The sequence below is a fragment of the Leptodactylus fuscus genome, chromosome 8 (genome assembly GCF_031893055.1).
Source record: "Leptodactylus fuscus isolate aLepFus1 chromosome 8, aLepFus1.hap2, whole genome shotgun sequence".
In the NCBI taxonomy this organism is placed as follows: Eukaryota; Metazoa; Chordata; class Amphibia; order Anura; family Leptodactylidae; genus Leptodactylus; species Leptodactylus fuscus.
In genome coordinates, this window is record NC_134272.1 from 36568292 (window position 1) to 36593001 (window position 24710).

At 40.3% G+C, this 24710-nt stretch overlaps 1 protein-coding gene across 1 annotated transcript; it reads left to right on the forward strand.

The window, feature by feature from the left end:
• Nucleotides 1-5382: 5382 nt before the first annotated feature.
• Nucleotides 5383-8086, forward strand: LOC142216523 (gamma-crystallin-3-like). The gene is made up of 3 exons (XM_075284396.1): nucleotides 5383-5402; nucleotides 6595-6837; nucleotides 7811-8086. The coding sequence occupies exons 1-3, from the start codon at nucleotides 5394-5396 to the stop codon at nucleotides 8084-8086; spliced, it is 528 nt and encodes a 175-aa protein (XP_075140497.1). The 5' UTR covers nucleotides 5383-5393.
• The last annotated feature ends 16624 nt before the right edge of the window (nucleotides 8087-24710 follow it).

A 24710-nucleotide genomic window follows, 5' to 3' on the forward strand; every position in this document is an offset into this window, starting at 1 on the left:
CGTCCCCCTTGCTCATGCTCCTTCCCATCCCGGCGTCCCCCTCTCTCTCCCATGGCCCTGGCCACACCCCCTGCGCCCCCCCTCTTCGCGCCCCCCCCCCCACACACACACACACCCCGCATCGCCCCTGACCCCCTCTCCCTCCCGGGTCAGCCTCAACCCCCCTTTTCCTGCAGACCCCCCATGGCCCCCACCCCTCCCTTTAGCAGGGCCCCCTCTGCAAAATCCCCTAACTCCCCTGCCGACACATGCAGTGTCCCACTGCCGAATGACACGGTGTACTCAGCAGAGCTAAGCTGGAGGGTCGGGAAGGCGCAAGACCAATAACTTGAGTGCGGTGTCAGGGACTGTCGCAAGCTGCCGAGGACTTCTGACGCCTAGGCTACAGCCGCAAATTGGTGGCGTCCTGGAAGATGTTGTGTACGTCGGTAATGTGAGCATGCGCCTGCAAATACAGTGTAGTTTCTGTGGCTGGCCGGGCGGTGTAGTGGATCCCAATTGCATTGGTGTTCGGCGAAGATGCCGGGTCCGGAGCGTGGAAGATGTAGGCCGCTGGAGTAGCCTTAACGTGATCAGGCAAGTGTGAAAGTATATGTAAATGTTATTGCCTGGGGTTAGGGGCTAGCTCGGAGGCGGCAATAGGGAGACTGTGGCTTGCTATGCTAAGAAGTGTGTGGGGTTACAGAGCTGCTGCTATGAGTTCTGGATTTCTGCAGCTCCTGGCAAGAATGTATGTCCGTGATTGTGACGAAAAGTAGCCTATCTTTCAATCCTGCCTATGAACTATGTTTGTGGAAAATTTCACGCAAATTGGTTGAGCGGTTTTTATGTGATTGAGGAACAAACATCCACAAACCCACAAACATCCAAACACACAAACTTTCACCTTTATAATATTAGTAGGATTGCTGGGCAACACGGTAGCTCAGTGGTTAGCACTGTAACCTTGCAGTGCTGGAGTCCTGGGTGCAAATCCTGCCAAGGACAAAACATCTGCAAGGAGTTTGTATGTTCTTCCTGTGTTTGTGTAGGTTTCCTGGCGCACTCTAAAGACATACTGATAGGGGAGAAAAAAATATATCATTCCTGGGCCCAGGCTGCAAAGAGGACAGGAGTCGGACCTTTCCATAGTTGCGCTCTATGGTTTACAGCCCCTGGACTATGAAAATACATGGCCTTATGATTAAGATTAGAGATGAGCGAATAGTATTCAAAACTCTAGTTTTGAATACCTCGCTCCCATAGGAATGAATGTAAGTGGCCGAATACCAAGGGGTTAAGCGCTGGCTTCAGCCGCTTCCATTCATTCCTATGGAGCGAGGTATTTGAAACTAGAGTTTTGAATACTATTCGCTCATCTCTAATTAAGACCATCAGAATGTGTGTCCGTGTGCTGGCTGTGTTTTTTTAAAGCACATGTTCCTTTGCGTGGAGCCTTAAACAGTCTCTAAATATTTGCACGGTCTTACTCCAGTAGATAGGTGACATGAAAACTGAACAATCATCTTCAATTGTTATCAGCAGCTTAACAGTTTTGATAAATTTAATATATTTTTTTCACAAAGTACAGCAACGTTGCCTCTAGTAAAACTGACTTTAAAGCCAGGGCCCGCTTAACTTAAATGCTGTAATTTTGCCATGGTGGAAACGCCGCAACAAAAACTGTTTTTTTTTACAAACCCTGCAAAAGTGGACGAGATTCTGGCTAATTCCATTCACATATTGCAGTAGAATATCCACAACGGACATGCTGCAGTTTTGAAAACCGTGGAAAAAATTCTGTAGACTTTCTGTGATAAGCGCTGATGGAAAAACCGTTATGCGTTTCCGCTACTGTTTATCCCTAAGGTTTTTTTTGGTTAATGCTCGCTACTTGGGGCCTTAGCTTAAAAAATTCACCTTGTGATAAATTTATCCAATTAAGTTAAATAGGAGTTGGTTGACTGCAGTTCATCTTTTTCACTATAGTTACTGCCTTGTGCTGCAGAAATATAAGTATTTTATATACTTGTTACACCAGAGATAGCTCATTAGTTTAGGACTAGAGCGATGCCTGCCTCTCCACCCTGATTTCACCAAACTCTGCTGGTTAGAGGCTCAACTCACTCCAAGGGCCAAAAACACTGCTGGTGCAAGGCTGAACTAAGTTAAAGGGTTAAAAACTCTGCTGGTAAGAGGCTGAAGTCACCTAAAAGGCCACAATCTCTGCTGGTAGCTCAGCTTATGGGCCTCTAACATAAATTGGAAGGGCTCACACGATGGCTCAGTGGTTAGCACTGCAGCCTTGCAGTGCTGGAGTCCTGGTGTTCAAATCCTGCCAAGGGCATAAAACCATCTGCATGGAGTTTGTATGTTCTCCCTGTGTTTGCATGGATTTCCATCCCATATTCCAAAGACATACTGATAGGGAAAAATGTACATTGTGAGCTCTATGTGGATTCTTTATAAAAGGAGTTGTTAGGGACATTAAGAATATAAAGAGTCAGTATAGGGTATTAGGAATATAACTGGGGCATTAATATAAGTAGGCACTAGGGGAGCAGTATTTATTCTAGGGGGCAATTGGGCAGTATTAATTTTTATTGATGATTAGTCCTCAGGATAGATCATCATTAAGAGATCAGGGGTTATGACACTTTGGACTCCATTGATCAGCTGTATGAAGTGGCCATATCGCATGGGCAGGCACCATGACCCCTTCTCTGTTTATATTGCACAATTGTACTGTTTTATAGTGACCGCGGGATGTATAGAAAGGTAAAGGCGAGGCTGTAGTTACATTGCATGTGCTCTTGGTGTTTGCATAAGCGCTCTGGTTCCCTTCAAACAGCTGAGCAGCGGGAGTCTCAGGTGTCATAAACCCAGTGATTTTTTTTTTAATTGGAAAAGGAAACAAAGATGTTTGTGCTGCAAACTTTACAGAGACAAGTCGCAACTCTAAGAAGTCCTGGCGGTCCATGGCGGTCATGGCATTCAGAGACAGAATGGGAATGGTTAGGGCTATTTCACTTGGGGTTGCGCGTAAACACATTCCGTCACAGATTTCCGCTCCGGATTAGGCCCAAATGAATGAGCCTAGTGCAGAGGGTGGTGTCGCGAGGCGGACGCCACGGTGGAATCAGCTGCGGAATCCGTCTGAAGAAAGTGCATGTTGCTTCTTTTTTCCATGAGCGGGAACAAATTGCTCGCGGAAAAAAGAAATGTCTAGCTCCCATTGATTTCAGTGGGTGGCGGCAGAATTTTGACGCAGATTCCGCGTCAAAATCCTGACCATTTTGCACAGTCTGAACTAGCCCTTACAGACAGAGATGTCACCTGTGCAGAAGTGTTTCCTGTGTTGTATTTACCTAAGTTGTCAACAAAGCCCAGTGAATATGTATTAGTAGAGGAATACAGTAGGTAAATGTTACTGTAAAAGCCCGCTCAGCTTAAAGGGGTTTTCCCATCTCCCTGTTTCAGTAGTTTGCCTGCTGTCTCTTTCTGTATTTCTCCCCTCTCCTCCCAGTTTGTTGAATAGGACACTATGAAGTATCACAATACTTATGCAGATCAGATAATATGCACATCTTCTAGAGAAGGACTCAGTGTTATCTGTGTGTTTATATAGAGAAATAACAGACTCAGCTTTATCAGCAAACTGCTATTATCTGACCTGATTGTCCTGCCATCAGAGCAGTGAGTGACGTCACTTGTCCTATCTCACAGGTCGAAGTGTAAACAATGGGAGGAATAAGTTCACATGGCAGGAAAACAAAGTAGTGTTTCTAAAGCAACATATTTAGGAAAAATCTTCAATTTTCAAAAGCTACCAATATAGATAGTATCCTTGAGATCGGAATACTCCTTTAATTCCACATGATGGACAAGGTGCAGCAGCTCCAGAACTGTCCAATTCATCTGTTCTTGGCACAGAGCTGCAGAGTGCTATTACTGCTCTTGCACTATATTATGCTTTTTCATTACATACTGCACATTTTAATGTTATAGATAGTTACAACCATCTTCTGCTATTCTGTTTTGCTGTTAGCTTTATTGTTTCCTCATAGACCCTGGAAACTGAACTCTATGGTCACTTCTTTTTCTTTCGTATTCCTGTTCTACTCCTTCATTCCCTTTTGTATTTTCAGCCCTTGGATAAGCATGTATATGTTATAGCTACATACTGGCACATTACAGACTTTTACCTTTATGTACTTTTTAAAAATGTGTTTCTTTATCATAAACTCAAAAAACAAAAACAAAGAGCAATGCTAAAATAGTTATGTCACAAAAAAGATTGCTGATCGGGGGTTGTCAGTCCACTAAGACCCCCCCCCCCCACTGATTCTGAGGATGGGATGTGTGTCTTGTGACACTTTATGCCCCTACATAGAATTTTAAAATAGTTTTCCTCTGAATTAGTACAATATAGTTTCTGTGCCTTAAAATCAGGGAGTCCTCTTGGTTTTCGGTGACTAGGGGGAAGTTTTATGGGCAGTCTGGACGCCGGTCTTAAGTGTTCCTGTTATTAACGTAAATATTAGTAAGTATGGTATAACTACAATTACATAATAGTAATATCTCCAGTAATCCTATTGAATGTAGAAGTGTTAGTGAAACACATATTGTATTAATCACTTCAAACAAGTGATTCCCAGCGCTCTCATATGCTGCAAAATCTCAAGTGTCTTATTCCTATTCTAAAGAATCAGGCTTGTAGGTCAGTACAGTGCCATAGATGACTGAATTAGTACAACAGAAGTTGGATGTTTTGGTCACATTACTTTTTGCATGGGTATGTACAATAACAGTAATAACCATATTAGTACATATTTGGCATGTACCGTGTTTTACCAAAAATAAGGCAGGGCCTTATATTAATATTTGTTCTAAAAGATAGGTTAGGGCTTATTTTCAGGGGATGTCTTATTTTTCTCCATGAACAACAATTCACTCACCAGATCCTCTTAGACCCAAAACAGTTAGTGTTCTCAAGTGCCAATGTTGGATGGGTTCACATAAACAGATCTTTGTCACTCCTGTCAATGGTGTGTCACTGTCAGGCCCCTTGCCATTGCAGCAGCGTTCCACTGCATACAAGTGTAGTGGTTGGCTTCCCTGGTGACCGGAAGCAGCCACAAGTGCTTGGGCTCAGGAATGGAGGGAGATCAAAGGTCATATGGCCCAAAGAAATTGGATGCAATGGCTTAGAGTCATTAGTACAAAAGAAAGAGTTAAATAACTTGGTAACATACACAAAAGAGAACAAAAGGTCTATACGTTTTCTATAGTTGACAGAAAAGCGGTCAGCATGCATTGTACTGTATGCAGACATCAGCAGTGCCAGATGTATAAAAGGCAGCAGTGCACAGCATGGGACAGTATATACCTGCTGCAACCGACCTCCAGACAACATGGTTAAGGTAAGGTGCCTTTAAGCCGCCTGTACATGCTCAGGTTATGGTCAGATTTTTAATGCAGCAGTGGATTCAAAATAGAGGACAAGAAGAATCTTTATTTAATACTTAATTTTCCTTTATGATGAAAACTTACATGTCTTTAGTTACCCTTAGTTTGTAGTAACTAAGTTAGTAGTTGCGTTGTCAATCCTGCCATATTATAACATTATTTTGAATAGAGCCATAATATGGCGGCTGCTATAGAGATATATTATACATTTTCTGTCATTCCACATGCGTCGTATTTGATTTAGATTTTTTTATACAGAGTGTATAGGTATAGAGAAAATATGGACATGCTGTATTTATGGAAGCTGTATCTCTGTAACATGGGGCTCGATAGAGCCCTTATATTAGTACACAGAGGTTGTCAATAGAACTGACTTAGGCTAAGGCCCCATGTAGCGTGGTTTTGGAAATCTCAATGTGCCCAAAAAAGGGTCAGTATACTGTATGGGGGCTAAAAAGATGAGGGCACTATTATGTGTGGGAGCCTCAAAAGGGTCTGTATAGTTTTTGGGGCCAAAATGTAGAGGGCAATATTATTATGTGTGAGAGTCTAAAATGAGGCAATATACTGTATGGAAGCAAATAAAGGGGTAATATACAGTGTGGGGACCAGTAAAGGAGACAATATACTTGGTGGGGGCAGTAAAAGGAATAATGTACTGTGAGGACCAGAAAAGGGGTTGTTATACTGTGTGAGGGCCAAATAAGGGGATTTTTTTTTTTTTTTTTTTTTTGGGGGGGGGGGGGGTGCATTGCCTACAAGTTTTTTAGGAGATCCCATCACAGAAACAAAGATCACTGGATTAGATTTTTTTTTTTTGAGGGGGGGGGGGGGATATATGTCTCAGGCAGCAGGCTGGCTGGGTTCAGACTCCGCACAAGTAGTTCTCCTTGTAGTTCCTTAGCGTGTGATCCATTATTATGATAGATGGTGGGTTGCATTGAAGGCTCATAGACCTGTCATTAACTGAGCTTTTATTACATACTGCCATAGGTAGCTTTTAGAAGAAGTCAATGGATTTTTACAATATAATGCAATACATTAGTTTGATTGAAAAATGGGTACATTGGAAGGGGTCATGAAATTTACATTTATGTGATAGGTTTTTCTAAATAACCAAACAAAATAATATCCATGCATTCCTAGATTATCTTCTACGAGGACAAAAACTTCCAAGGTCGCTCCTATGAGTGCGACTCTGATTCTTCTGACCTGTCCTCCTACTTTAACCGTTGTAATTCCATTCGAGTGGAGAACGGAAACTGGATCCTGTATGAGCATTCCAACTACAGAGGACACCAGTACTTCCTGAGAAGAGGAGAGTATCCTGACTTCCAGCAATGGATGGGCTACAATGACTCCATCAGATCTTGCCGTTTAACCCCACAGGTAAATGTTGTGACCGAGGCTGAAACCAGAAATGACTGTACTAGCAAACAATGGACGTTGTTAATCCTAGTTTATATAAATGTGCCATCCGTGTCCGATCCATGTTCTGTGTAAAATAGCAATGAGAAATGGACTTACATGCGAACACTGCTATTAGTGGTAAATATTAGCAGCGCTCGTATGCAGGTCTATTTTTAATGCTATTTTATATTATATGGAGTTCTGCTCTTTGAGCAGGACCACTAAAAGGGAGCCACAAAACATGAATGATAAAACACAAAGAAAAAAGACAATAGTGAGAAATGGGGGGAGGGGGAGACAAGACAGGGACCACAAGGGAGGGAAGAGAGAGAAGGGGGGAAACTCATCTCCAAAGCACAGTCAAGATAAAAATGGAGCTGATGAAGCATAAGATCCTATTCTAAGGCTTAAAGGTAGCCCTCACTATTCATGAGAAATAATGCTGTTAGTTTTGGTGCCTGATGCTATTTAGACTCTGTACTGTCAAGAGGGCGGTGACAGAAAGGAGCAGACAAGGGATGTGATGCTGAGCTCTGACACTGGCTGCCTCTGATCGGAGCTCTGAATTACACCCCCTGCCTGACACTGCCCTTCTGACATTACAGAGCTTACTTAGCACATCAGAGGTCATAAGTATGTGTGCTTGGTGCTTGGGTACTAAAGAGGCTAGAAAACAAATTCCAGCTATCCTGGAATCATCAGAGATTCTAAGAACTTGAATGGGTGGCGGTGGGGAAAGGTCCTCTTTAACAATCACTAGTGCAATATACTTCTAATACTAAAGAAACATCAGCTAGAGTAAAAAGAAATCTGCTACTGACTCCTATTGAAATGAATGAGAGAGTGGGGAGGTGTTTTTTGAGGCAGATTTTGAGGTGGTTTCCTTCAGCTTTACATCCTTGTCTTGAATATTTTGTACATTTTCCATTTTAATGAATACTCTCTTTTACAGCATCGTGGACCATTCAGGATGAGGGTGTATGAGAGAGAAGATTTCAGAGGTCAGATGATGGAGTTCACTGAAGATTGTCCTCATGTCTTTGAGCAATTCCGCTACAACGACATCAACTCTTGTCATGTGCAAGATGGATACTGGATGTTCTATGAGGAGCCCAACTACAGAGGACGTCAGTATTACCTGAGACCTGGAGAGTACAGGAGATACAGCGACTGGGGAGCTTCCAGTGCCCGAATTGGTTCTTTCAGAAGAGTTCAACATATGTATTAAATAAAAGAAATATTACCTTTATGATTACATTCTAATTAAATTATTAATTGAGAATTGACATTTTGTGTGATTATCTGCTTTTAAGAGTAAAGAAATGTGAAATCTATTATAGCATCTAAAGGGGAAAGTTATGTTTAGAAAGAAATGGCAGATAAGAAGCAGTAAGTCTCTATACGTACCTCTGTCCAAGGCAGTGACCCACATTTATCAAAGCATTGCTGCCTTGTCCTGGGGCATTTTACTCCTAAATAGTATCTAATCTACTGTGTGACACGTTCTTCACAATTCGTGCCAGAAATTACAGTTATTTTTGGTAAGCACATCAGTTTGTAAAAGCTAAAAGTGAGTGTGAGTAGCTGAAGGACACACATTTATGGATTACAACTTCAAGGCTGCATGCACACAAATATTGTTGGATAAAATGTATGGGTGGCATATGAATCATATCCGTGTGCTGTCTTATAGATTTCATTGCTGGCTAGCACGGGGGCTCAGTGGTTAGCACTGCAGCCTAGCAGTGTTGGAGTCCTGGTTTCAAATCTTGCCAAGGGCAACATTTGCAAGGAGTTTGTATGTTCTCCCCATTTTGCGTAGGTTTCCTCCCACACTACAAAGACATACTGATAGCGAACCCCCCCCCTTCATTGTTGGGCCCAGGCTGCAAAGAGGACAGGGATAAGACCTGTCCATAGTTGTGCTCTATGGTGTACAGCCCCTGGATTATGTGATTAAGACCATTAGAATATGTGTTTCTGTGTTTTTTTAAAGCACATGTTCATTTGCGTGGAGCCTTAAACGGTCTCTAAATATTTGCATGGTCTTACTCCAGTAGATAGTAGGCATAAAGACTGAACAATCATCCTCAATTGTTATCAAGTTTTAATAAAATTTAATACTAAATAATATTTGTCTTTTCACAAAGTACAGCAACGTTGCCTCCAGCAAAACTGATTTTCAGGCCAGGGCCCAATTAAAGTAAATGCCGTGATTCTGCCGTGGTGGAAATGCCGCAGCAAAAACTGGCATCTTACAGTCCCTACTGGCTGATCCCATTCACATATTGAATGGCGTCGCTACGTGGGGCCTTAACCTAAAAAACACTTCATGTGATAAATTATTCCAATTAAGTTTAATAGGAGCTGGTTGACTGCAGTTAATCTTTTTCCCTATAGTTACTACTCCAGAAATATACAGTACAGACCAAAAGTTTGGACACACCTTCTCATTAAAGAGTTTTCTGTATTTTCATGAATATGAAAATTGTAGATTCACACTGAAGGCATCAAAACTATGAAGTAACACATGTGGAATTATATACTTAACAAAAAAGTGTGAAACAACTGAAAATCTGTCTTATATTCTAGGTTCTTCAAAGTAGCCACCTTTTGCTTTGATTACTGCTTTGCACACTCTTCGCATTCTCTTGATGAGCATCAAGAAGTAGTCACCGGAAATGGTCTTCCAACAGTCTTGAAGGAGTTCCCAGAGATGCTTAGCACTTGTTTTTTTTTCAGCTCCGCCCAAACCATCTTGATTGGGTTCAGTTCTGGTGACTGTGGAGGCCAGGTCATCTGGTGTAGCACCCCATCACTCTCCTTCTTGGTCAAATAGCCCTTACACAGCCTGGAGGTGTATTTGGGGTCATTGTCCTGTTGAAAAATAAATGATGGTCCAACTAAATGTAAACTGGATGGAGTAGCATGCCGCTGCAATATGCTGTGGTAGCCATGTTGGTTCAGTATGCCTTCAATTTTGAATAAATCCCCAACAGTGTTACCAGCAAAGCACCCCCACACCATCACACCTCCTCCTCCATGCTTCATGGTGGGAACCAGGCATGTAGCGTCCATCCGTTCACCTTTTCTGCGTTGCACAAAGACACGGTGCTTGGAACCAAAAATCTCAAATTTGGACTCATCAGATCAAAGCACAATTTTCCACTGATCTAATGTCCATTCCTTGTGTTCTTTAGCCCAAATAAGTCTCTTTTGCTTGCTGCCTGTCCTTAGCAGTGGTTTTCTAGCAGCTATTTTACCATGAAGGTCTGCTGCACAAAGTCTCCTCTTATCAGTTGTTGTAGAGATTAGAGATGAGCGAACAGTGTTCTATCGAACTCATGTTCGATTGGATATTAGGCTGTTCGGCATGTTCGAATCGAATCGAACACCGCGTGGTAAAGTGCGCCATTACTCGATTCCCCTCCCACCTTCCCTGGCGCCTTTTTTGCTCCAATAACAGCGCAGGGTAGGTGGGACAGGAACTACGACACCGGTGACGTTGAAAAAAGTAGGCAAAACCCATTGGCTGCCGAAAACATGTGACCTCTAATTTAAAAGAACAGCGACGCCCAGGTTCGCGTCATTCTGAGCTTGCAATTCACCGAGGACGGAGGTTTCCGTCCAGCTAGCTAGGGCTTAGATTCTGGGTAGGCAGGGACAGGCTAGGATAGGAAGGAGAAGACAACCACAACAGCTCTTGTAAGAGCTAAATTCCAGGGAGAAGCTTGTCAGTGTAACGTGGCACTGACGGGCTCAATCGCCGCAACCCAGCTTTCCCAGGATCCTGAATGGAATACACTGTCAGTGTATTCCCGTATACCCTATATATACCCCCGATACCCGTTCCAACGGTGTGCCCCCCCCACCTTCACCCCAGAAATACCCTGCAAGTCCCCTAGCAATAGAATTGGGGCTATATACACCCACTATTTTTGCTACTGCCATATAGTGCCATTGTCTCACTGGGAATTCAAAGAATATATTGGGCTTACATATAACTTCAATTCCAGGGAGAAGCTTGTCAGTGTAACGTGGCACTGACGGGCTCAATCGCCGCAACCCAGCTTTCCCAGGATCCTGAATGGAACACACTGACAGTGTATTCCCGTATACCCCATATATACACCCCAAATCCCCGTTCCAACGGTGTGCCCCCCCACCTTCACGTCAGAAATACCCTGCAAGTCCCCTAGCAATAGAATTGGGGCTATATACACCCACTATTTTTGCTACTGGTATATAGTGCCATTGTCTGACTGGGAATTCAAAGAATATATTGGGGTTACGTGCACCCACAATTTTTGCTACTGGTATATAGTGCCATTGTCTCACTGGGAATTCAAAGAATATATTGGGGTTACGTGCACCCACAATTTTTGCTACTCGTATATAGTGCCATTGTCTGACTGGGAATTCAAAGAATATATTGGGGTTACAAATACCCTCATTTCTTGCTACTGGTATATAGTGCCATTGTCTGACTGGGAATTCAAAGAATATATTGGGGTTACAAATACCCTCATTTCTTGCTACTGGTATATAGTGCCATTGTCTGACTGGGAATTCAAAGAATATATTGGGGTTATAAATAACCTCATTTCTTGCTACTGGTATATAGTGCCATTGTCTGACTGGGAATTCAAAGAATATATTGGGGTTACGTGCACCCACAATTTTTGCTACTGGTATATAGTGCCATTGTCTCACTGGGAATTCAAAGAATATATTGGGGTTACGTGCACCCACAATTTTTGCTACTGGTATATAGTGCCATTGTCTGACTGGGAATTCAAAGAATATATTGGGGTTACAAATACCCTCATTTCTTGCTACTGCCATATAGTGCCAGTTTCTGACTGGTAATTCAAAGAATATATTGGGGTTACGTGCACCCACAATTTTTGCTACTGGTATATAGTGCCATTGTCTCACTGGGAATTCAAAGAATATATTGGGGTTACGTGCACCCACAATTTTTGCTACTGGTATATAGTGCCATTGTCTGACTGGGAATTCAAAGAATATATTGGGGTTACAAACACCCTCATTTCTTGCTACTGGTATATAGTGCCATTGTCTGACTGGGAATTCAAAGAATATATTGGGGTTACGTGCACCCACAATTTTTGCTACTGGTATATAGTGCCATTGTCTCACTGGGAATTCAAAGAATATATTGGGGTTACGTGCACCCACAATTTTTGCTACTGGTATATAGTGCCATTGTCTGACTGGGAATTCAAAGAATATATTGGGGTTACAAATACCCTCATTTTTTGCTACTGGTATATAGTGCCATTGTCTGACTGGGAATTCAAAGAATATATTGGGGTTACAAATACCCTCATTTCTTGCTACTGGTATATAGTGCCATTGTCTGACTGGGAATTCAAAGAATATATTGGGGTTATAAATACCCTCATTTCTTGCTACTGGTATATAGTGCCATTGTCTGACTGGGAATTCAAAGAATATATTGGGGTTACGTGCACCCACAATTTTTGCTACTCGTATATAGTGCCATTGTCTGACTGGGAATTCAAAGAATATATTGGGGTTACGTGCACCCACAATTTTTGCTAATCGTATATAGTGCCATTGTCTGACTGGGAATTCAAAGAATATATTGGGGTTACAAATACCCTCATTTCTTGCTACTGGTATATAGTGCCATTGTCTGACTGGGAATTCAAAGAATATATTGGGGTTATAAATACCCTCATTTCTTGCTACTGGTATATAGTGCCATTGTCTCACTGGGAATTCAAAGAATATATTGGGGTTACGTGCACCCACAATTTTTGCTACTGGTATATAGTGCCATTGTCTGAATGGGAATTCAAAGAATATATTGGGGTTACAAACACCCTCATTTCTTGCTACTGCCATATAGTGCCAGTTTCTGACTGGTAATTCAAATAATATATTGGGGTTACGTGCACCCACAATTTTTGCTACCGGTATATAGTGCCATTGTCTGACTGGGAATTCAAAGAATATATTGGGGTTATAAATACCCTCATTTCTTGCTACTGGTATATAGTGCCATTGTCTGACTGGGAATTCAAAGAATATATTGGGGTTACGTGCACCCACAATTTTTGCTACTGGTATATAGTGCCATTGTCTCACTGGGAATTCAAAGAATATATTGGGGTTACGTGCACCCACAATTTTTGCTACTGGTATATAGAGCCATTGTCTGACTGGGAATTCAAAGAATATATTGGGGTTACAAACACCCTCATTTCTTGCTACTGGTATATAGTGCCATTGTCTGACTGGGAATTCAAAGAATATATTGGGGTTACAAATACCCTCATTTCTTGCTACTGGTATATAGTGCCATTGTCTGACTGGGAATTCAAAGAATATATTGGGGTTATAAATACCCTCATTTCTTGCTACTGGTATATAGTGCCATTGTCTCACTGGGAATTCAAAGAATATATTGGGGTTACGTGCACCCACAATTTTTGCTACTGGTATATAGTGCCATTGTCTGACTGGGAATTCAAAGAATATATTGGGGTTACAAATACCCTCATTTCTTGCTACTGCCATATAGTGCCAGTTTCTGACTGGTAATTCAAATAATATATTGGGGTTACGTGCACCCACAATTTTTGCTACCGGTATATAGTGCCATTGTCTGACTGGGAATTCAAAGAATATATTGGGGTTACAAATACCCTCATTTTTTGCTACTGGTATATAGTGCCATTGTCTGACTGGGAATTCAAAGAATATATTGGGGTTACAAATACCCTCATTTCTTGCTACTGGTATATAGTGCCATTGTCTGACTGGGAATTCAAAGAATATATTGGGGTTATAAATACCCTCATTTCTTGCTACTGGTATATAGTGCCATTGTCTGACTGGGAATTCAAAGAATATATTGGGGTTACGTGCACCCACAATTTTTGCTACTCGTATATAGTGCCATTGTCTGACTGGGAATTCAAAGAATATATTGGGGTTACGTGCACCCACAATTTTTGCTAATCGTATATAGTGCCATTGTCTGACTGGGAATTCAAAGAATATATTGGGGTTACAAATACCCTCATTTCTTGCTACTGGTATATAGTGCCATTGTCTGACTGGGAATTCAAAGAATATATTGGGGTTATAAATACCCTCATTTCTTGCTACTGGTATATAGTGCCATTGTCTCACTGGGAATTCAAAGAATATATTGGGGTTACGTGCACCCACAATTTTTGCTACTGGTATATAGTGCCATTGTCTGACTGGGAATTCAAAGAATATATTGGGGTTACAAACACCCTCATTTCTTGCTACTGCCATATAGTGCCAGTTTCTGACTGGTAATTCAAATAATATATTGGGGTTACGTGCACCCACAATTTTTGCTACCGGTATATAGTGCCATTGTCTGACTGGGAATTCAAAGAATATATTGGGGTTATAAATACCCTCATTTCTTGCTACTGGTATATAGTGCCATTGTCTGACTGGGAATTCAAAGAATATATTGGGGTTACGTGCACCCACAATTTTTGCTACTGGTATATAGTGCCATTGTCTCACTGGGAATTCAAAGAATATATTGGGGTTACGTGCACCCACAATTTTTGCTACTGGTATATAGTGCCATTGTCTGACTGGGAATTCAAAGAATATATTGGGGTTACAAATACCCTCATTTCTTGCTACTGGTATATAGTGCCATTGTCTGACTGGGAATTCAAAGAATATATTGGGGTTACAAATACCCTCATTTCTTGCTACTGGTATATAGTGCCATTGTCTGACTGGGAATTCAAAGAATATATTGGGGTTATAAATACCCTCATTTCTTGCTACTGGTATATAGCGCCATTGTCTCACTGGGAATTCAAAGAATATATTGGGGTTACGTGCACCCACAATTTTTGCTACTGGTATATAGTGCCATTGTCTGACTGGGAATTCAAAGAATATATTGGGGTTACAAATACCCTCATTTCTTGCTACTGCCATATAGTGCCAGTTTCTGACTGGTAATTCAAATAATATATTGGGGTTACGTGCACCCACAATTTTTGCTACCGGTATATAGTGCCATTGTCTGACTGGGAATTCAAAGAATATATTGGGGTTATAAATACCCTCATTTCTTGCTACTGGTATATAGTGCCATTGTCTTTCTGGGAATTCAAAGAATATATTGGGGTTACGTGCACCCACAATTTTTGCTACTGGTATATAGTGCCATTGTCTCACTGGGAATTCAAAGAATATATTGGGGTTACGTGCACCCACAATTTTTGCTACTGGTATATAGTGCCATTGTCTGACTGGGAATTCAAAGAATATATTGGGGTTACAAATACCCTCATTTCTTGCTACTGGTATATAGTGCCATTGTCTGACTGGGAATTCAAAGAATATATTGGGGTTACAAATACCCTCATTTCTTGCTACTGGTATATAGTGCCATTGTCTGACTGGGAATTCAAAGAATATATTGGGGTTATAAATACCCTCATTTCTTGCTACTGGTATATAGTGCCATTGTCTGACTGGGAATTCAAAGAATATATTGGGGTTACGTGCACCCACAATTTTTGCTACTGGTATATAGTGCCATTGTCTGACTGGGAATTCAAAGAATATATTGGGGTTACGTGCACCCGCAATTTTTGCTACTGGTATATAGTGCCATTGTCTGACTGGGAATTCAAAGAATATATTGGGGTTATAAATACCCTCATTTCTTGCTACTGGTATATAGTGCCATTGTCTCACTGGGAATTCAAAGAATATATTGGGGTTACGTGCACCCACAATTTTTGCTACTGGTATATAGTGCCATTGTCTGACTGGGAATTCAAAGAATATATTGGGGTTACAAATACCCTCATTTCTTGCTACTGCCATATAGTGCCAGTTTCTGACTGGTAATTCAAATAATATATTGGGGTTACGTGCACCCACAATTTTTGCTACTGGTATATAGTGCCATTGTCTGACTGGGAATTCAAAGAATATATTGGGGTTATAAATACCCTCATTTCTTGCTACTGGTATATAGTGCCATTGTCTGACTGGGAATTCAAAGAATATATTGGGGTTACGTGCATCCACAATTTTTGCTACTGGTATATAGTGCCATTGTCTGACTGGGAATTCAAAGAATATATTGGGGTTACGTGCACCCACAATTTTTGCTACTGGTATATAGTGCCATTGTCTCACTGGGAATTCAAAGAATATATTGGGGTTACGTGCACCCACAATTTTTGCTACTGGTATATAGAGCCATTGTCTGACTGGGAATTCAAAGAATATATTGGGGTTACAAATACCCTCATTTCTTGCTACTGGTATATAGTGCCATTGTCTGACTGGGAATTCAAAGAATATATTGGGGTTACAAATACCCTCATTTCTTGCTACTGGTATATAGTGCCATTGTCTGACTGGGAATTCAAAGAATATATTGGGGTTATAAATACCCTCATTTCTTGCTACTGGTATATAGTGCCATTGTCTCACTGGGAATTCAAAGAATATATTGGGGTTACGTGCACCCACAATTTTTGCTACTGGTATATAGTGCCATTGTCTGACTGGGAATTCAAAGAATATATTGGGGTTACAAATACCCTCATTTCTTGCTACTGCCATATAGTGCCAGTTTCTGACTGGTAATTCAAATAATATATTGGGGTTACGTGCACCCACAATTTTTGCTACCGGTATATAGTGCCATTGTCTGACTGGGAATTCAAAGAATATATTGGGGTTACAAATACCCTCATTTTTTGCTACTGGTATATAGTGCCATTGTCTGACTGGGAATTCAAAGAATATATTGGGGTTACAAATACCCTCATTTCTTGCTACTGGTATATAGTGCCATTGTCTGACTGGGAATTCAAAGAATATATTGGGGTTATAAATACCCTCATTTCTTGCTACTGGTATATAGTGCCATTGTCTGACTGGGAATTCAAAGAATATATTGGGGTTACGTGCACCCACAATTTTTGCTACTCGTATATAGTGCCATTGTCTGACTGGGAATTCAAAGAATATATTGGGGTTACGTGCACCCACAATTTTTGCTAATCGTATATAGTGCCATTGTCTGACTGGGAATTCAAAGAATATATTGGGGTTACAAATACCCTCATTTCTTGCTACTGGTATATAGTGCCATTGTCTGACTGGGAATTCAAAGAATATATTGGGGTTATAAATACCCTCATTTCTTGCTACTGGTATATAGTGCCATTGTCTCACTGGGAATTCAAAGAATATATTGGGGTTACGTGCACCCACAATTTTTGCTACTGGTATATAGTGCCATTGTCTGACTGGGAATTCAAAGAATATATTGGGGTTACAAACACCCTCATTTCTTGCTACTGCCATATAGTGCCAGTTTCTGACTGGTAATTCAAATAATATATTGGGGTTACGTGCACCCACAATTTTTGCTACCGGTATATAGTGCCATTGTCTGACTGGGAATTCAAAGAATATATTGGGGTTATAAATACCCTCATTTCTTGCTACTGGTATATAGTGCCATTGTCTGACTGGGAATTCAAAGAATATATTGGGGTTACGTGCACCCACAATTTTTGCTACTGGTATATAGTGCCATTGTCTCACTGGGAATTCAAAGAATATATTGGGGTTACGTGCACCCACAATTTTTGCTACTGGTATATAGTGCCATTGTCTGACTGGGAATTCAAAGAATATATTGGGGTTACAAATACCCTCATTTCTTGCTACTGGTATATAGTGCCATTGTCTGACTGGGAATTCAAAGAATATATTGGGGTTACAAATACCCTCATTTCTTGCTACTGGTATATAGTGCCATTGTCTGACTGGGAATTCAAAGAATATATTGGGGTTATAAATACCCTCATTTCTTGCTACTGGTATATAGCGCCATTGTCTCACTGGGAATTCAAAGAATATATTGGGGTTACGTGCACCCACAATTTTTGCTACTGGTATATAGTGCCATTGTCTGACTGGGAATTCAAAGAATATATTGGGGTTACAAATACCCTCATTTCTTGCTACTGCCATATAGTGCCAGTTTCTGACTGGTAATTCAAATAATATATTGGGGTTACGTGCACCCACAATTTTTGCTACCGGTATATAGTGCCATTGTCTGACTGGGAATTCAAAGAATATATTGGGGTTATAAATACCCTCATTTCTTGCTACTGGTATATAGTGCCATTGTCTTTCTGGGAATTCAAAGAATATATTGGGGTTACGTGCACCCACAATTTTTGCTACTGGTATATAGTGCCATTGTCTCACTGGGAATTCAAAGAATATATTGGGGTTACGTGCACCCACAATTTTTGCTACTGGTATATAGTGCCATTGTCTGACTGGGAATTCAAAGAATATATTGGGGTTACAAATACCCTCATTTCTTGCTACTGGTATATAGTGCCATTGTCTGACTGGGAATTCAAAGAATATATTGGGGTTACAAATACCCTCATTTCTTGCTACTGGTATATAGTGCCATTGTCTGACTGGGAATTCAAAGAATATATTGGGGTTATAAATACCCTCATTTCTTGCTACTGGTATATAGTGCCATTGTCTGACTGGGAATTCAAAGAATATATTGGGGTTACGTGCACCCACAATTTTTGCTACTGGTATATAGTGCCATTGTCTGACTGGGAATTCAAAGAATATATTGGGGTTACGTGCACCCGCAATTTTTGCTACTGGTATATAGTGCCATTGTCTGACTGGGAATTCAAAGAATATATTGGGGTTATAAATACCCTCATTTCTTGCTACTGGTATATAGTGCCATTGTCTCACTGGGAATTCAAAGAATATATTGGGGTTACGTGCACCCACAATTTTTGCTACTGGTATATAGTGCCATTGTCTGACTGGGAATTCAAAGAATATATTGGGGTTACAAATACCCTCATTTCTTGCTACTGCCATATAGTGCCAGTTTCTGACTGGTAATTCAAATAATATATTGGGGTTACGTGCACCCACAATTTTTGCTACTGGTATATAGTGCCATTGTCTGACTGGGAATTCAAAGAATATATTGGGGTTATAAATACCCTCATTTCTTGCTACTGGTATATAGTGCCATTGTCTGACTGGGAATTCAAAGAATATATTGGGGTTACGTGCATCCACAATTTTTGCTACTGGTATATAGTGCCATTGTCTCACTGGGAATTCAAAGAATATATTGGGGTTATAAATACCCTCATTTCTTGCTACTAGTATATAGTGCCATTGTCTGACTGGGAATTCAAAGAATATATTGGGGTTACGTGCACCCACAATTTTTGCTACTGGTATATAGTGCCATTGTCTCACTGGGAATTCAAAGAATATATTGGGGTTACGTGCACCCACAATTTTTGCTACTGGTATATAGTGCCATTGTCTGACTGGGAATTCAAAGAATATATTGGGGTTACAAATACCCTCATTTCTTGCTACTGCCATATAGTGCCAGTTTCTGACTGGTAATTCAAAGAATATATTGGGGTTACGTGCACCCACAAATTTTGCTACTGGTATATAGTGCCATTGTCTCACTGGGAATTCAAAGAATATATTGGGGTTACGTGCACCCACAATTTTTGCTACTGGTATATAGTGCCATTGTCTGACTGGGAATTCAAAGAATATATTGGGGTTACAAATACCCTCATTTCTTGCTACTGGTATATAGTGCCATTGTCTGACTGGTAATTCAAAGAATATATTGGGGTTACGTGCACCCACAATTTTTGCTACTGGTATATAGTGCCATTGTCTCACTGGGAATTCAAAGAATATATTGGGGTTACGTGCACCCACAATTTTTGCTACTGGTATATAGTGCCATTGTCTGACTGGGAATTCAAAGAATATATTGGGGTTACAAATACCCTCATTTTTTGCTACTGGTATATAGTGCCATTGTCTGACTGGGAATTCAAAGAATATATTGGGGTTACAAATACCCTCATTTCTTGCTACTGGTATATAGTGCCATTGTCTGACTGGGAATTCAAAGAATATATTGGGGTTATAAATACCCTCATTTCTTGCTACTGGTATATAGTGCCATTGTCTGACTGGGAATTCAAAGAATATATTGGGGTTACGTGCACCCACAATTTTTGCTACTGGTATATAGTGCCATTGTCTGACTGGGAATTCAAAGAATATATTGGGGTTACGTGCACCCACAATTTTTGCTACTCGTATATAGTGCCATTGTCTGACTGGGAATTCAAAGAATATATTGGGGTTACAAATACCCTCATTTCTTGCTACTGGTATATAGTGCCATTGTCTGACTGGGAATTCAAAGAATATATTGGGGTTATAAATACCCTCATTTCTTGCTACTGGTATATAGTGCCATTGTCTCACTGGGAATTCAAAGAATATATTGGGGTTACGTGCACCCACAATTTTTGCTACTGGTATATAGTGCCATTGTCTGACTGGGAATTCAAAGAATATATTGGGGTTACAAACACCCTCATTTCTTGTAACTGCCATATAGTGCCAGTTTCTGACTGGTAATTCAAATAATATATTGGGGTTACGTGCACCCACAATTTTTGCTACCGGTATATAGTGCCATTGTCTGACTGGGAATTCAAAGAATATATTGGGGTTATAAATACCCTCATTTCTTGCTACTGGTATATAGTGCCATTGTCTGACTGGGAATTCAAAGAATATATTGGGGTTACGTGCACCCACAATTTTTGCTACTGGTATATAGTGCCATTGTCTCACTGGGAATTCAAAGAATATATTGGGGTTACGTGCACCCACAATTTTTGCTACTGGTATATAGTGCCATTGTCTGACTGGGAATTCAAAGAATATATTGGGGTTACAAATACCCTCATTTCTTGCTACTGGTATATAGTGCCATTGTCTGACTGGGAATTCAAAGAATATATTGGGGTTATAAATACCCTCATTTCTTGCTACTGGTATATAGTGCCATTGTCTCACTGGGAATTGAAAGAATATATTGGGGTTACGTGCACCCACAATTTTTGCTACTGGTATATAGTGCCATTGTCTGACTGGGAATTCAAAGAATATATTGGGGTTACAAATACCCTCATTTCTTGCTACTGCCATATAGTGCCAGTTTCTGACTGGTAATTCAAATAATATATTGGGGTTACGTGCACCCACAATTTTTGCTACCGGTATATAGTGCCATTGTCTGACTGGGAATTCAAAGAATATATTGGGGTTATAAATACCCTCATTTCTTGCTACTGGTATATAGTGCCATTGTCTGACTGGGAATTCAAAGAATATATTGGGGTTACGTGCACCCACAATTTTTGCTACTGGTTTATAGTGCCATTGTCTCACTGGGAATTCAAAGAATATATTGGGGTTAGGTGCACCCACAATTTTTGCTACTGGTATATAGTGCCATTGTCTGACTGGGAATTCAAAGAATATATTGGGGTTACAAATACCCTCATTTCTTGCTACTGGTATATAGTGCCATTGTCTGACTGGGAATTCAAAGAATATATTGGGGTTACAAATACCCTCATTTCTTGCTACTGGTATATAGTGCCATTGTCTGACTGGGAATTCAAAGAATATATTGGGGTTATAAATACCCTCATTTCTTGCTACTGGTATATAGTGCCATTGTCTGACTGGGAATTCAAAGAATATATTGGGGTTACGTGCACCCACAATTTTTGCTACTGGTATATAGTGCCATTGTCTCACTGGGAATTCAAAGAATATATTGGGGTTACGTGCACCCACAATTTTTGCTACTGGTATATAGTGCCATTGTCTGACTGGGAATTCAAAGAATATATTGGGGTTATAAATACCCTCATTTCTTGCTACTGGTATATAGTGCCATTGTCTGACTGGGAATTCAAAGAATATATTGGGGTTACGTGCACCCACAATTTTTGCTACTGGTATATAGTGCCATTGTCTGACTGGGAATTCAAAGAATATATTGGGGTTACAAATACCCTCATTTCTTGCTACTGCCATATAATGCCAGTTTCTGACTGGTAATTCAAATAATATATTGGGGTTACGTGCACCCACAATTTTTGCTACTGGTATATAGTGCCATTGTCTGACTGGGAATTCAAAGAATATATTGGGGTTATAAATACCCTCATTTCTTGCTACTGGTATATAGTGCCATTTTCTGACTGGGAATTCAAAGAATATATTGGGGTTACGTGCATCCACAATTTTTGCTACTGGTATATAGTGCCATTGTCTCACTGGGAATTCAAAGAATATATTGGGGTTATAAATACCCTCATTTCTTGCTACTAGTATATAGTGCCATTGTCTGACTGGGAATTCAAAGAATATATTGGGGTTACGTGCACCCACAATTTTTGCTACTGGTATATAGTGCCATTGTCTGACTGGGAATTCAAAGAATATATTGGGGTTACGTGCACCCACAATTTTTGCTACTGGTATATAGTGCCATTGTCTGACTGGGAATTCAAAGAATATATTGGGGTTACAAATACCCTCATTTCTTGCTACTGCCATATAGTGCCAGTTTCTGACTGGTAATTCAAAGAATATATTGGGGTTACGTGCATCCACAATTTTTGCTACTGGTATATAGTGCCATTGTCTCACTGGGAATTCAAAGAATATATTGGGGTTACGTGCACCCACAATTTTTGCTACTGGTATATAGTGCCATTGTCTGACTGGGAATTCAAAGAATATATTGGGGTTACAAATACCCTCATTTCTTGCTACTGGTATATAGTGCCATTGTCTGACTGGGAATTCAAAGAATATATTGGGGTTACGTGCACCCACAATTTTTGCTATTAGTATATAGTTCCATTGTCTGACTGGGAATTCAAAGAATATATTGGGGTTACAAATACCCTCATTTCTTGCTACTGGTATATAGTGCCATTGTCTGACTGGGAATTCAAAGAATATATTGGGGTTACAAATACCCTCATTTCTTGCTACTGGTATATAGTGCCATTGTCTGACTGGGAATTCAAAGAATATATTGGGGTTATAAATACCCTCATTTCTTGCTACTGGTATATAGTGCCATTGTCTGACTGGGAATTCAAAGAATATATTGGGGTTACGTGCACCCACAATTTTTGCTACTGGTATATAGTGCCATTGTCTGATTGGGAATTCAAAGAATATATTGGGGTTACGTGCACCCACAATTTTTGCTACTCGTATATAGTGCCATTGTCTGACTGGGAATTCAAAGAATATATTGGGGTTACAAATACCCTCATTTCTTGCTACTGGTATATAGTGCCATTGTCTGACTGGGAATTCAAAGAATATATTGGGGTTATAAATACCCTCATTTCTTGCTACTGGTATATAGTGCCATTGTCTTTCTGGGAATTCAAAGAATATATTGGGGTTACGTGCACCCACAATTTTTGCTACTGGTATATAGTGCCATTGTCTCACTGGGAATTCAAAGAATATATTGGGGTTACGTGCACCCACAATTTTTGCTACTGGTATATAGTGCCATTGTCTGACTGGGAATTCAAAGAATATATTGGGGTTACAAATACCCTCATTTCTTGCTACTGGTATATAGTGCCATTGTCTGACTGGGAATTCAAAGAATATATTGGGGTTACAAATACCCTCATTTCTTGCTACTGGTATATAGTGCCATTGTCTGACTGGGAATTCAAAGAATATATTGGGGTTATAAATACCCTCATTTCTTGCTACTGGTATATAGTGCCATTGTCTGACTGGGAATTCAAAGAATATATTGGGGTTACGTGCACCCACAATTTTTGCTACTGGTATATAGTGCCATTGTCTGACTGGGAATTCAAAGAATATATTGGGGTTACGTGCACCCGCAATTTTTGCTACTGGTATATAGTGCCATTGTCTGACTGGGAATTCAAAGAATATATTGGGGTTATAAATACCCTCATTTCTTGCTACTGGTATATAGTGCCATTGTCTCACTGGGAATTCAAAGAATATATTGGGGTTACGTGCACCCACAATTTTTGCTACTGGTATATAGTGCCATTGTCTGACTGGGAATTCAAAGAATATATTGGGGTTACAAATACCCTCATTTCTTGCTACTGCCATATAGTGCCAGTTTCTGACTGGTAATTCAAATAATATATTGGGGTTACGTGCACCCACAATTTTTGCTACTGGTATATAGTGCCATTGTCTGACTGGGAATTCAAAGAATATATTGGGGTTATAAATACCCTCATTTCTTGCTACTGGTATATAGTGCCATTGTCTGACTGGGAATTCAAAGAATATATTGGGGTTACGTGCATCCACAATTTTTGCTACTGGTATATAGTGCCATTGTCTGACTGGGAATTCAAAGAATATATTGGGGTTACGTGCACCCACAATTTTTGCTACTGGTATATAGTGCCATTGTCTCACTGGGAATTCAAAGAATATATTGGGGTTACGTGCACCCACAATTTTTGCTACTGGTATATAGAGCCATTGTCTGACTGGGAATTCAAAGAATATATTGGGGTTACAAATACCCTCATTTCTTGCTACTGGTATATAGTGCCATTGTCTGACTGGGAATTCAAAGAATATATTGGGGTTACAAATACCCTCATTTCTTGCTACTGGTATATAGTGCCATTGTCTGACTGGGAATTCAAAGAATATATTGGGGTTATAAATACCCTCATTTCTTGCTACTGGTATATAGTGCCATTGTCTCACTGGGAATTCAAAGAATATATTGGGGTTACGTGCACCCACAATTTTTGCTACTGGTATATAGTGCCATTGTCTGACTGGGAATTCAAAGA